At 42.6% G+C, this 14,658-nt stretch overlaps 1 protein-coding gene across 3 annotated transcripts in view; it reads left to right on the top strand.

Moving 5' to 3' along the window:
• Window positions 1–14,658, top strand: part of pak5 (p21 protein (Cdc42/Rac)-activated kinase 5) — a 154,836-nt gene that overhangs the window by 122,860 nt on the left and 17,318 nt on the right. For all 3 annotated transcript variants that reach the window (XM_050058803.1, XM_050058802.1, XM_050058801.1), the window contains one exon: window positions 6,126–6,965. In XM_050058803.1, the coding sequence (XP_049914760.1) occupies window positions 6,126–6,965 (840 nt within the window). The remainder of the gene's footprint in view (window positions 1–6,125; window positions 6,966–14,658) is intronic.

Here is a 14,658-nt window from a genome sequence, read left to right as displayed (position 1 = left end):
GAGACACCTCCTCCTGGAGTAGTATCCAGCTGGGCTTTATCTAGAGCTCGCGAGATATATTTCGGCCGCGCTTTGGAAAGCAGAGGTAAATGGTAAACAAACATGGCAGCACACCGGTAAGGTAAGACAACACATTTACATGTCGTTTTCTATATGTTCTCTGACATTTATCCTAACGATATGAGGCAGTCTGTGTGGAAAAAAAGCTTGTTTAGTGGACTAACTTTGCACTTGAAGGTTGCCCGTTCACTTACGTTTTAACAGGTCTGACGCTACTATGCGCCCCGGCTGTATCTAGGCTAACGGCTAACATGCTAACTATTACTACTACTTGTCACTAGTCACTTGAAACAAATTTAGGACGTTTGAAATAAACCGAAATTTCCCTTTAAGTATGAGGTATTTTACTGACGTACGTTTATTTTGAAAAAGACTATGTTATGTATATTGCAGAGCAGAGGAGGCTAAGACTATGCAACTGTACATTTCCTGTGAAAACAGAAATGTATTTGGAAAAGACACAATGCATGTAACAGGTATAAACTGACACAGTGTCTCAGAACTCCAACAACAGACACACAAAGGATACATAGCGCGTCATGTAGACGTCAAAAGTCCACTGAACAAGAGGCGATATGTGACGAGTTGGGAGTTAGAATATGTTGGAAAATACACATACAGCAGTTTGTGTGACACCTAACATTACCACCCCACAATGCCACAAAGGCGTAGTCACAATATGAACTTAAACTAGAGTTACATACTCAAAGGAAAGTTACATAGGTTAGGTTTCATACTTAACATGAAGTCCTATGTTTGTTTGACCCATCCACCGCCTCAACCTGCCTGACTTTTGCTCTTTACACTACTTTAATTTTTCACTCTTGTCAGCGCATTGGTCACATGATCGCAGCCTTCCTGATTACATGAGTTATTCATGAATTACAAGTTCATGATTACATGGGTTAGATACAAATTCTGGTACAAACGGTGCATGAGAACAGCCTGATTATGGCATTAGTTTAGCAGGTATTTGGTCATAAATCAAACGTCAGAGAATTGTCAAAGTCATCAGAATGTATCCTCTGGGGACCTTGAATATATTTACTTATTTTTATGGTAATCCATCCAGTGTTTGTTGAGATATTTCAATCTTGACTTAAGTGGTGAACCAACAGACAAACATTGCCATCCCTAGAGCCACGCCGCCATGGTGGCTTAAAATGTGGAAGAATCAGGCAGCAAGGAAGATTTGATTCACGCTTCTGTCAGAAATTTATTTTTGGGCAAAACTCAGACCTTCTTATAGGGTGTGTCCTTAATCATAAGTGATCGTACAGCCTTTGATAACTGTTGTTTCCTTGTTGAGACACAATCTCAGAGATAGATGAGATGAGATGAGAAGAGCGGAGTGTTTGCAGTGACAGTTTGCAGGAAGCTAAGCGAAGGCGTCTACATGTGTCCCCGTGTCAGCACAATGTTGCTGAGAGTTGATGATTATCCCGGCTTTTCTGAGACTCTGCCTTAGCACATGTTTGACATGGACGAACTACAGCGGAGACAAGAATGACAGTTATGTGACAGACAGCGAGGCATGAGCGCTGTCAAAGAAGTTGCTGATGTGGTATATGTGGGGTCTAAGAGTAACGTTCAGCAAACACCTTCAGAGGTGGAAATGACTAACAAGTATACTGTATATGCAAATAATATAATGGGTTTACTATTGTCAGCAGAATTAACATTAGATGTGTATCTCTACAGTGAAAATAAAAAGGACCGTGTGAATTGTGGTTAGTTTAAGTCATCACATACGGCATCCACTGTATCCAGAGTGTCTCTTATTGTGGTCAGTGTGTGCAGTACTCAAGGCAACTTTATTTGTATCGTGCACTTAAATACACCAGGGCAATTCAAAGTTACAGGGTAATGGAAATACAGCAAAGGTAAAAGATTTACAATTGAAAAGTGTGAAGGGACAGGCAGGCAATACAAGGGATACAAACTATAAAAGTTACCTAGGGCAGTTTAAAAGTCTTCAAGACCCAGCAAGCTGAAAAATACATTTTCCCAGTTTAATCTTGAGTCCCTGTGTTAACTGATCATTTATCTCTTGTTATATGCCAAATATATGTCCAATTAATAGTATCAGAATATTCTCTGGACTCTGGAAATCAGTTGAGGAACATCCTCATTTTCAGTGATGCCGAGCATGAACAAAGACACTAAAAACAATCACTAAGCAAACAAACAACCATCATGCGTACCAGTTATAACAGATATGAAATCATACAAGACAACAACAGCAGGAAATGATCACTAAAAGTGGAAATACAGGGTAATAAACATGCTAAGGTGTACTGTAGATGTGTAGTTAAAAGCATTTACACTCAATTAAAACAAGATCAGAAATACAGCATTTAAACAGCCATAAAGTTGACAGAGTGCCCAAGTTTAAGGTCTTTTGCAGATCATTCCATATTCCTGTCTTTTCTCTTTCTGTAAAAGGTAGAACTGTTCCAAATGTTCGATGACTCATCTTGCACTGAGGGGTGTTTACAAAAGTTAATCCAATCAAATCAGACTTTGGGCGACTACCTAATCACACCACCCATATAAAACCGCATTTCACTGTTTGTGTGTTGTAGTACCTAACAGAGCAATATGGAGGGAGAGATAAGAACAGATGTGTGTTTGGATATCAAAACAGTGTGGCTGAGGCCTAATTCATTCATCTCTCGCTTGTCCTGCTGCTGATCTGACAGTGAGGGAGGTGTGTGTGGAGCCACCAGTCCGCTCAGCAGCCCTTTCTGATATAGCCCCGTATCGTGCTAAATTCTAAGCCTGCCTACTTTTTAGTAGTCCAATCAAATGCAAAGGAAAAGTTTAAGTCCCTGTTGCACACAGCTTAAATATTCTGTTTCACTGGGAAATATGACACAGTACAGACGCTAATGATGCTCTAACTTCAGTTTCACTGGGTCTTTGAGACTTAAAAGTGGTCAGAGTTAGGGCTTGTCTAGTAACATGTCGTAGGTCTGTGTTGCATAATAACAAAAAACTGCGTAGTGTAACTACCAGGCTAGTCCAAATGTACTCAGGGTTCTAGGAAGTTTGTATGGCACAAGCATATTAGAGATGTATTTGGGTCCAGAGCCACAAAGTAATTTGTAGACGAACAGCAAGTCTCAAGTGACTGGTAGCCAGTGTGAGGATTTTAGAATTGGTGTGAAACGGTTGTACTTCCTGGTTTTTGTCAGGACCCTGGCAGCGGCATTCTGAATAAGTTCGAGTTGCAGAGGAGCTTTTTGTGTTGTTTTTTTAAGCCCTTAAGACAATTGTGGTAATCCAATCTACTGGAAATAAAGGCATGGGTAATCTTCTCTAAGTCCTGCTGTTTTAACATTACTACTCTGATTCTTGTAATGTTTTAAGATGGGAATAAGCAGATTATGCAACTGATTTCTTGTGACTATTGAAATTTAAATCCAAGATCTGAGTCCAAGATAGCACCAAAATTTGTGGCTTGACTCCAAGTTATCAGAAACAGGGAGTAACAGGGTCAGATCATCCCAAAATCAAATTACATCTGCAGTGCAATGGTACTAGGAGGACGCCGTTATTGTTTACATCTCATGTTGTCATGAGCCTCTCGTCCCTGAGTAGATGCACGTTTCCTTCTGCGCAGTGATACAGTTGGCAGGTGCTCCAGAAACAATTATCTATCTAGTTGGAGAAAATCTTGCTTTATCTAGTCTTTGATTTTTTCCGATGCAGTTACACAAGGATCCAAACTGTCCATAATTATCCAGTGTAAGTGAAATGTAGATTAACTTGTATAATTGACCCTTCACTAAGTCCTGCTTCCGGACGCAGACTGGCCAATCATAACGTAGCATCAGGCCGGCTCAGACCAATGTACGACAGCAACACAGCTGTGCTCCATTGACTCTAATGCAGTCGTTTCAGATTTCCTTCATTTTCAGGCTGGTTTTGTGGATTTGGAGCTAAATGTTGTGCCTGGGGCACGTCGTGTATTAATGATGATACGTTTCTTCCCTGTTCCAAAACCAAAATCAAACCCTGAAAAGTGTAGGGTTAGCTAGCTAGCTACTGAAGATATAGCCTACTGAATGTATACACATGCTGCTTTTGCTTTTTAATGATTATAACAGTGAAACAAAGACCGACCCTGCTGTACAGGAACCAGTGAAGGGAAGCTTCAAAAAACTTGTCTTCTGTGTTGATCAGCAGTGATGTGGTGGTTCACTTGTACACTGTGATCTGTAGCCTGTAGTTCGGCTTTAGCTTCTAACTATCTTTGTCTTTTTAACCTGTTGTTGCTGCTGAGTCAGTTTGACATCCTGGATATATCCTTCAAACACAGACTGTAGACCCCTCTGTCTGCTTCTCTCTGACATCACTCTTTCATTTCTCCAAAAATATGATAATATTTCTTCAGGGAGTGCAGTTAGTTACAGTGTGGGCTCCATGCTTACTCTGACAGCTTGTCGGAACATCACAAAGGGGCGGGGCTTAGCGAAAGGTCAATTATGGTAAGCTACTTTGTTATTTTGTGTAATTTGGTCTGAAGGTAACAACAGTACATTTCTAATAATGGCTGCCCCTGTGAGAATTATACAGCCGCCCCTGTGGAACAGGCATGCTAGGTTAGCTCATTTAGCTACTTGAATTCAGTTCGTCTTTATTGTACTCCATGATTGCTACAGCTTGAACAAACCAGTTCATTTTATGATACTCTAGGTAATGTTTGTTTGAATTTTGGGGGATTTCCGCAGGCTTGTGAAAGCCACATGAGTTAGCACTGACAGGTGGGCGGGTAATGTGTGTGGATAGGGAGCTGAAAACTGACTGAGACCATAAAAACATCAGGGCGCAAATTCACTAAATGCCTAAAGTATGATGGGCACTTTCATGAAGAACACCAAGGATGTTAATCCAGGATGGAAAGTGGTGATGTAAAAGCACATGAGGATTTGTAGAACAACTGAGACTGTGCAAAATGTAACAGATCAGGAGCTGTTGACTGGATGGATTTGATACTTGAGGTACTTAGAGTCTCTAATGCAACGACAACATCACAGAAACACAGTCAGATATACAAAAATAAAATTTAGCAGTTTTGTTTGATCATCACAAAAAGCACTCGGATAGATTATATAAGAAATTCAAACAATAATCCGCACAGCTCAGCCTCCTCTCAGCACTCAGCAGTCACGCAACATGTTTCCATTGTTCTAATGCAGCGATTCCTGTAATGTCCAACTCATACACAGACAGGTAGATAAAAGCTGTGCATCTATCATGATTCTCACTGTATGGAGGTGGTGATCCTCACAGTTCACACCACAAAAACAGCATATGGGCACACACATCACGCACAGAGCGTAGTTCAGTGAGTCCCACTGTAGCACCAGTTCCCCATGACTCACGACACATCCGTGTAAAGGGCTTAACACAAGGTAGGAGGGGATAAGCAGCACCCCTGATGTTTAAGCTGCCTTTGCTTTGAAGCAGATGTGAGCATGTGTGTTCAGTCTCCCTCTCCTCCTCACTCACTCTCCGTTTGTGTGTGCAAGCGCATGCTGGTGTGCTCAAGCACCTCACGAGCACTAAACCAAACATCACGACTATTAATGTATCCTGATCAGCCCACTGAAAATGAAGCTAATCTGTTGCGAGGGAAATGGGGCAGGAATTAGCTCCTTCAATCCACCGCTGGTTCCCTTTTAGCATCTGAGGGATCCCGCCATGTATCTCCATGCATTCTCTAGCTGCATCCCAGCTCACAACAACTAGTGGTTGTGTAGACCGATGCCTGCCGTTCGTCCAGATGACAAATACCGACGTTCATTTACGCAAGTGATGATTAATGTCATACTTGTCACAAAGCCCTGATACACATGAATTGAAATTCCAGCCTGAAAATTGTTTTTAGTGGACTGATTGAACAGGAATTTCAATTCATCTCATTCACTTTTCAGCCAGGAATGATTTAACTGAAATTGAATGTACTGCAACCCAAAGTATCAGGGCTACCTCCATCAAACACTCAGGCAGCACACACTCTTGTATGTTAAGTGTAAATGTGTTTGTTCTTCTCATAGACCATTGTTCGAGGGAACCGCCCACCCAAAGATGCTTCCATCAACGGCCTGCTGGAGGACTTTGACAACATCTCAGTGACGCGCTCCAACTCCCTGCGTAAAGAGAGCCCCCCAGGCCCTCACCAGGCTGGAAGCAGTTCCAAACCCTCCAGCAGTGGTCATCCCAACGCCCCAGAGGAGAATGGATTCAGCCATTACTACTCCCGCTACTCCTGTGACCTAGACACTTCCAGCAGGGACTTCTCTCTTGATCCCAGCAAGCCGAGCTTCTCTATAGATGGGGACTGGGCAGTTGGGAGGCACTATCGATTCACCAAGCAGAATGGTCACTCATACCCCATACGCAGCCCCTTCTACCCGGACGCCATGCCCCAAAAATCAGACTATGGCAAGCTTCCCCCGGACTACCACACCTACTTGGAGAGCAAAGGGCGCTCGGTCGATGAGGTGGCCTCCACGGTGGGGAGCGGTGTGGGCTCCAGTGGCTACTATCGGGCGTCTGTGGGTGGCTCATCCAGCCAAGACTACAGGGACACTTCGGTAGGCACGCCATCTCGTGCCTCGCTACACAGCGAGCAGATCAACTACCCAGACAGTGAGTGGAGCTACGGCGGCCTGCGGGACGAGTACGAAAAGCGGCCCAAGAGTTCCTATGTGACGCAGACCAGCCCCACGCCGGCCATAAGGCAGAGATCTCGGTCAGGCTCTGGGCTGCAGGAGCCAAATGTCCCTTACGCGGCCAGCGGGGCGTTCAAGAACCCTCCACAGGCTCATCCATACAGCTCCTACACCTACCCTCGCCTCTCTGAGAGTCTCGGTAACTCCCAGACCTTAACTAAGGTAATACACCAAACACAAAACTATGTATTCCAGCAACCACTTGTAATAGAAATCTGTTCATCTATGAAAATAGTCGCAACAGAGACTTTGACAGTGTTTACTAGAAACTGCAAAGCATGTTACCAAATGGCCACAGTGCCTGTTTGGGAAGCATGTTTTAACACAGTGCTCCACACACCCCTGACAGGCCTGTAGAAACATATCAGGGAAAATTACACAGATGTATCCCCATATTGAATCCCACCTCCCGTCCACAATCCTTTTCCTCTTTCTTTTGGTCTCTATCTCTTTCTCTATAGCCTTATTTCCACCAAACACTTGCGGTATAGTACCCTTAGAAGACGTACATAACCCATACAGACATGTACCTAAACCCTAGATCAGTTCTAGGTGGGGTTTGAGAAGGGATTTGAAGGATGTGATGTTGTCAGACTGTCGAATGTGTGGAGGTAGGGAGTTCCAGAGCCTGGGGGCTGTGCAGCTGAAAGCCCTGGCACCCATGGTGCTGAGGCATGAGGTGAGAATGGTCAGGAGACCAGCAGAGGAAGAGCCCAGGGAGCGGGAAGGGGTCAGAAGGTCGAAGGGTAAGTGAGGGCTTTGAAGGTAAGCAGAAGGTTTTTGTCGTCAATTTGGTACTGAACAGGGAGCCAGTGTAGCAAGATGAGAATGGGGATATTGTGGTCAGATGATTTGGTGTGGGTAATGATCGGGGCGGCAGAGTTTTGAGTGATTTGAACCAACAGAGTCGACCAAGACTTCAGCGCTGGACTAAGACAGTGTTGGGCGGAGTCTGGAAATTTTGCTGAAGTGGATGAAAGAAGTCCAGGTTATGATTTTTATGTGCAGTATGTCCCACACCGTTGGCCCATGTTGGCCCTTGTTGGTTAGTTTTCTGAATCAGCATCAGAGATGGCGGAACCCATCAGTGAATGAAATCACTTATTGGCAGCTCAGCACAGCGCACGATAAGAGAAACAGAAGTGAGGAAAGCAAACAAACAGCTTAAGTCAAGAGGCAGTGAGATCAAAACAATAAAGGTAAGATTATTTTTGATGCGATTGAGCTCTTAAGCAGAAACAGTTCGTAACTGTTTGTGTTATTGTTCACCGGCGAATGGTAAATATGCTTTGTTCTTTCAACACTGGGTCGTGTTGGTGATGTTCTAATTGGCTAACTAGCATCTTTAACCTGTCCTATCAATCTACAAGTTTCCATTTTTTAAGGACAAATACAGACTACTGCCACCTGCTGGTATGGAGAGTTTAAAGATAATATATAGAGCCTTTAAATATAGGCAGGATCCATCCAATTCTCGCTGTATTTCCTCTTCACCAGCTATACAGAAGAATGTCTGCACCTCGCTGATCATCCAGAGAACATCCACAACTTTGACAATGAAAACTCAAAATTAACTGTTCTAATGTGTAACGAACTGAACTGATGTTGTCGCTCTATTCTCACTCTGTACATTTTTTTCTGGCCCTCCTGCCAGATAGACAGTCAGTTGTTAATCTACTCTTCCCTGGAGGAGGCAGTTGCTGCCACATACAGAATCACCACTGTCTCTGCACACAGATCAATTAATGCTCATGCTGACCATCGACCAGAAAGCTCTGAATCACAGGAAGAGTTACAGTGACAAGACAAAGAGAGGCACAAAGGAATGTAGGGAACAAAGGAAGAAGTGAGAGGCAGTGACATGGCAGGAAGAAAGTGAAAAAGAAAAGGAAAATACCAGAAGAAGACTAAACCAGAGCAGAACTCACAAAAAAAGGTGTAATAATCAGCAATATATTGATATGAATTGTGTAGTTTCGGTAAGATCCAATGATGTGAACCTAAAAGTACAAAAACAATATGAAAAGAGGCAAAGAATAAAAAGAGCATTATTATTATTATTAAAAAGCAACATTCTAGTCACTAAAGTACACTTAAAGGAGTAATTTACAAGATGATATGGATTTATATAGTTTAAGTTTCTTGAGCATAATGTTCCTGAGGTGTCATGAGCAAAAAAATAATAATGATAACAATGAAAAAGAGAGACGTAAGTTGGACAAACACGTCTTGCTCTTAAGATTTGTGCAGAAGCCTTTCATCTACATTCAAACAGAATGATTATCGACTTGGGCTACAATGGAAGGAATCACAATAGTATGAGATGAGATAAGAGTATTGATAAACAAGGTTGTCAACAGATTAAAACATTTGTTTTATTTATTTATGTAAACATTAGTTATTTAATACATTACTTAAAAAATGTATACAGAATCAGAATCAGAATCAGAAATACTTTATTGATCCCCGAGGGGAAATTATTTATGTTACAGGTGCTCCTTGCAAGAGAGGANGCCACCACAGACTCATAGAAAATCCTGAGCATAGTCCGGCATTGTTTATCTCAGCTACCAAGGAAAATCAATAATGGCAATAATTAGAATTATAATTACAACAAATTCCAGAAATGTTTACGGCTATTAAATAGATCATTGATTGTCAAAATTTTAAGTAGACAACTTTAGGTCAGGTCGAATTTTTTAGAATCCTTATATTTACACAACTGAATGTCATCTGCATAAAAGTATTGTGTTTGCAAATGATGCCAAGATGCTACTTACAGTATTCTACATGTAGAGAACGAAAGTCTTAACCCGTTCCAACCATCACTGTATCCTGGGTGCTCCTAACCAGGGATGTCACCAGCAGATAATGTAGCTCACACCCTCAAGGTGATGAAATAATAAAATTTTAGTGGCATAAGAAAAAATTGGAAATATAAAAATAGCACTTTGATTGTTGGTAAAATTGCCCAGCAACATGATGTTAATGGTCTGTTTCCAAGCTTATAGCTTCCCATTGACTACAACACACCTGGGGCCAAATGTATAAGTGATGCATGCATACAAAAATTGTGCACATGCCTTTCCCACATGTAAACTGATATTTATAAAGGAAGAATGTCAGTGAGAATGCGCGCACCTCACGCAGACTTCAGACCAGTGGACTCACAGTCTTAGCCGAGATAGCAGCAGGTGATATGATAGGAGTGAGACTGGATACAAGTTGAAAGACGGCTTACATTGTTTGTAGGTTGTTTGCCAGTTTCACAATTGTGTTATTATTTTTGCAGTCCGTAGTAATGCAGTAATTTTATTTTGAATAGTGAAGCACTTTGTGAAGTCAGTTTCCACATGTGGGCTATGATTGAGTCATTGGTCACCCTTCTGATGTTTATGGTGATGATCTCTATATACAGACTCTACATTCAGTGAACGTAGAGTCTGTAGGCAAACCCCGGAGATCTTGCCTCCGGAAGAAGAGCGGAAGAGCCTTGGTTTCCGGTTGTAGGCTGTTTGTAGTCCGCGTGATATTGACCAATCACGTTTGAGCCGGCTGCAGTTGTTGCCAGGTTAACGGTCCGTGCGGTGAACTAATGAGGCGGAACATAATTGGAGTCACTGCAAACTCTGAATCCATCGCAATGGTTCAGCATATTTACTTATATATAAACGGAAATCGGAAACGGAAATTTGCCTCCTCCGCCCAAATCAAACCGGAATGCCGAAAAATCGGGGGTCTGCCCCCAGAGGCTGTATCGCCGTCTGCCGGAAGTCAGACGCCCAATACAGCTGATGGGTTCCGAGAATGTGGTAATGATGACTGAGATTTAACCATGATGATGGTTTGCAAAAACATAATAAATTATTGGTACAGACTAGGGCTGCCCCCTACAATAATTTTCCTAGTCGCCCAATAGTCATCATTTCCGGCCATCAGTGGACTAGTCGCCTGCATGTTTACAATAATAAGTTAATAATTAAATGATATATTTTGGTGGTTTGAGTTGAAGGTGTGAGAAAGAATAGTATCAGTAACATTGTTAACACTGTGCTACATTACAGAGAAATACAAAACCGTACTAATGAACCTTCATTAATATAGGCCTATATTTTATCTACAAGTGCACGTCACACACTGAGCGAGCCGCCTGTTAATGACGCTGTGGGCTAATGAGCATGTAGCTACTTCCATGTTTCAGATGATACGTCATGTTTGTAGTCGACCTATGAAGATGAGTTTACATATCACCTTGGGTTCGTCCTTCACCTTCTCAAAATGATCCCACACTGTGGCCACTTCCTGTGTCTGTCCTTTCAAATTAAATTCACACATGGTCCAGTCATATAGGTTTTGATTTATTTTCACAAGGCGCAACTCCCTAATAGAGTTTCAATTAAAATAATGACCTTTCTGGTCGACTAACGTTTGGTCGACTATTAGAGGGCAGCCCTAATGCAAATGTACATTTAGGGGTGTTTCTACATCCATTTTTGGCAAACTATGGGAGTGGAAATGGGGATGCACCCAGCACCAAAATGATTGAGTTACATAAAACAGAAACATTCGCAGGTGCTGCTTTATAAATCTGACAAAAAGACAGTTTTAATCAGAGAGTTTTATGCATCTGGCCGCTGCACTGTAAGTATGTTTGGCACTGGGGGAGCGTGGTGCAGCCTGTGATGTGCTCCAGTGGAGCAGTGGGAGAGACCGAGATACCCAAGAGATTCTTCCACACGGAGACTCCACAAAAAGAGCAATTGTGCATTAGTGGCTGTGTAATATAACCATATGTTTCCAGTATAATTTACTCCTGGTGATTCTTTTATACCAATATTATTATACAGAAGTGTTTTTGCTACAGTAGAAGATATTAGATAAGTTATACAGTGGTAGGGGACGAACAGTGCTAGTCAGAGCAGCAGCAGGGGTACATCACACAAAGAGTGGTCACTCAATGAGCTGCTGTTCATATCATTTCTTTATATATTCTTTAACTCATTCTCCACAGCTTTCAGTGCCCCATTAGGCCCATTATAGAGGTGTGTGTGCCGCTATCACAGCTCTCCACCATCCTTCCTTCACACGTAGCGAGACCAGGAGCTGAGAGGAAAACTGGGTTTGCTGATGTAGATCCCAGGGTGCCTTGATGAAAAACCATTTAACCTGCATGCTTCAGTAAATAGCCAGTCGTAGAAAAAAAAAAAAAACAGCCACGGAGAATGCAAGAGAAGCAGAATTGGAAGTGATGCAGGGGAAGGTCAGTTTTCTTACATATTGTTTATTATTATGGAGTCGTCGTGCTTGAGGAGGCACATTTGGTTTACTGAGAATGTACAGTATGTGAAGGGAATGTGATGATTTAACAGGATGCAGCCGCGTGCAGAGCTCGTCCAAAAATGTCAGACTCCATCAGATTATATTGTTAATGTTTGATTTGATGTTTTATGTATTGTTTCATCTTAAATCAGATTGAATATAGGCCGTAGTGAAGGGTGGGCTGAGGAACCAGTGCTCCCTAATTTGCCTTGTGATGTTCGGAGATTTTGCAGCAGTGGTAAGAAAAAAAGAAAAAACAAGGAGTCATCTGGCAGCTTAAAAATCACTATTCTTCTCGGCTCATGGACCTTGTAACAAACCCACCCCTCTCTCTCGTCTCTCATTCTCTGCCTTTTCTTCTCTGCCCCTCATTCAGCCCACTCACACCACTGAAGTAAATCCCTCTTTTTCCCTGCCGTTGTTGGGAGCCGGTGGGGATGTAACAGTAGACAGCACGGAGACTTGGCCACACACAGACACACACACACTCCTTCTCTATCTTTCTCCCCCTCTCTCTTCCCTTTCTCTCTCTGTTTCGTGGCGAGTGCGAGCTCAGTGCCGCAGCTCTCGGTGACAAATTGATGTTGCGGCACTTTCCCTTTCTGCAGCCTTAGCATAAAACTGGCCGAACGATGTTCCACCGCGGAATTCAATTTCACAGTTGAGTTAGGTTGTTGATTACCCTGCCAAACTCAGATTAATGCGCGTTTAACCAACATGGATCAGGAGACCCCTGGCTGACAGCCAGCCAACGGTGCCGGCCAACGATAGGGGGCCGCGAGACTGGGCCGTCCCAGCAGCACCTCCCCCCTCTCCACCTGCCTGAGAGTGATTGATTAAAAGAGTTCACACCATGTAATTATACACCATCCCAACACATCAGGGCTCCTCCTCCTGCCCTGTGTGTGTGTGTGTGTGTGTATGTGTGTGTGTGTGTCTTTGTGTAAGTGTAAAGAGAAGGAGTGATAGGCGCAGAGAGAGAAACAAATAAAAGGAAAGAGAAAGAGGGAGTTTTTTATTATCGTCTCAGCCTCTTGAGAATTTATGAGATGCTGGCGGGAGAACATTTTTGGGAGGTGTGGAAAAGGTAATTTAATTTAATCTCCGCAGGGGGAAGTCGGCTTAATCCATGACTGTCTGCAGTCCACACCGGACTATTGATATTTGGCCATTACACTGTCACCTGTTTTTACTTTACTGAATAAATTCTATCAAAGTAACTTACTTTTCTTATATGCATGCTGTAGCACAGTGATACTCACCTTTCATCTGGCCTCACGACAGAGGGCTGGGTGGCCCACTGACCATTTTCTGATTTATCATAAACAATAGATTGATTTGCACTCAGAAGTTCTAAGGTGTCAGAGTGCATTAAATGCATCAAAACAAAGTTTATTTATTAGAAAAAAGTACCCGAGGTGGATCCCCAAGGTCCGGGCAACACATTCTCACTCCCAACTTGTCAACTGTTGATGCTGTGTCAGTGGTTTGTCACATCAAAATATAATGAGCTAGGTACCCTTCTCCATTAGTTTGGGACGCTAAGGGACAGCGTGTGAGTTTGCACTTGTTACATACATCGTGTATCTCTAAAATAAACTTTTGTTTTCACAGGAAATACACAGTTTCAGCTCATTAAATACATGCAGTCTTTTTCAAAATAAACTTAGAACGTAGTTTTAGCTTTATTTCCGTAGGTGTAGGCAACAAAGAACGTGGTTAGGTGTGAATATACATAACGTCACTAGCACAGTATGCTACACATACTACCACACTACATATACATAGGTATTAAAATAACTCAACTGACTTTTGGTTTCACATGGGACACGAACAGCGGATTCCCAGGTGAAAGTCCGCAGTTTGTTTGACACACCCACATCGTGCACACTTTCTCGCTCTTTATACTACAGTGGTTGCCCACAGTGTCAGCAAACGCCATCTTGGGCGTCTCATGCCACCACTGAAGGGTGCCTCTGTGGGTCGGTGTCTGACACAGATGGGCCACTGACCAAGCGCTGGTATTTGTCGAGTTGGGAGTGAGACCAGTTTGGTCCGAGCTAAGCCCCAAAGTTCCTCAAGTACTAGAAACTCCCCTGTGTATACCTGACTGCTGCGACTGGTCTCTTGAGTTAGGACATCAAATGCTGAAAGGTTGACAACAGTTAATTTATTATACATACACTGATAAATATGCCCCCTCGCAGCCCCTAACAGGATAAGTGGTTACGGAAAATGCATAAATGAATGATAGATATTATTGTTTGTTTATTAACTGTCCCCTGGCCCCCCGTGTAAAGCAAGTTGAGTATCCCTACTGCAGCCTTTTAATTCCTCTGCTAGTCTTAATGTGACCGACTGTTTTACAGCAGATGAACATGCAGAAGTGAGTGCAAATTTCTTTTTACATTCCTTTCCGATATAGTATAACATAGTACAGAGAAGACTATAAAGTACTGAGTTATGAAACAACTTCTAGTTTGTTCATTTGTAGTTTGAGATTCTCCTCAAGGTTTGTGTGTATGTGTGCAAGCGT

Source organism: Epinephelus moara, chromosome 12 (assembly GCF_006386435.1).
Source record: "Epinephelus moara isolate mb chromosome 12, YSFRI_EMoa_1.0, whole genome shotgun sequence".
NCBI classification, from domain to species: domain Eukaryota; kingdom Metazoa; phylum Chordata; class Actinopteri; order Perciformes; family Serranidae; genus Epinephelus; species Epinephelus moara.
This window is presented reverse-complemented; position numbering and strand designations above follow the sequence as displayed.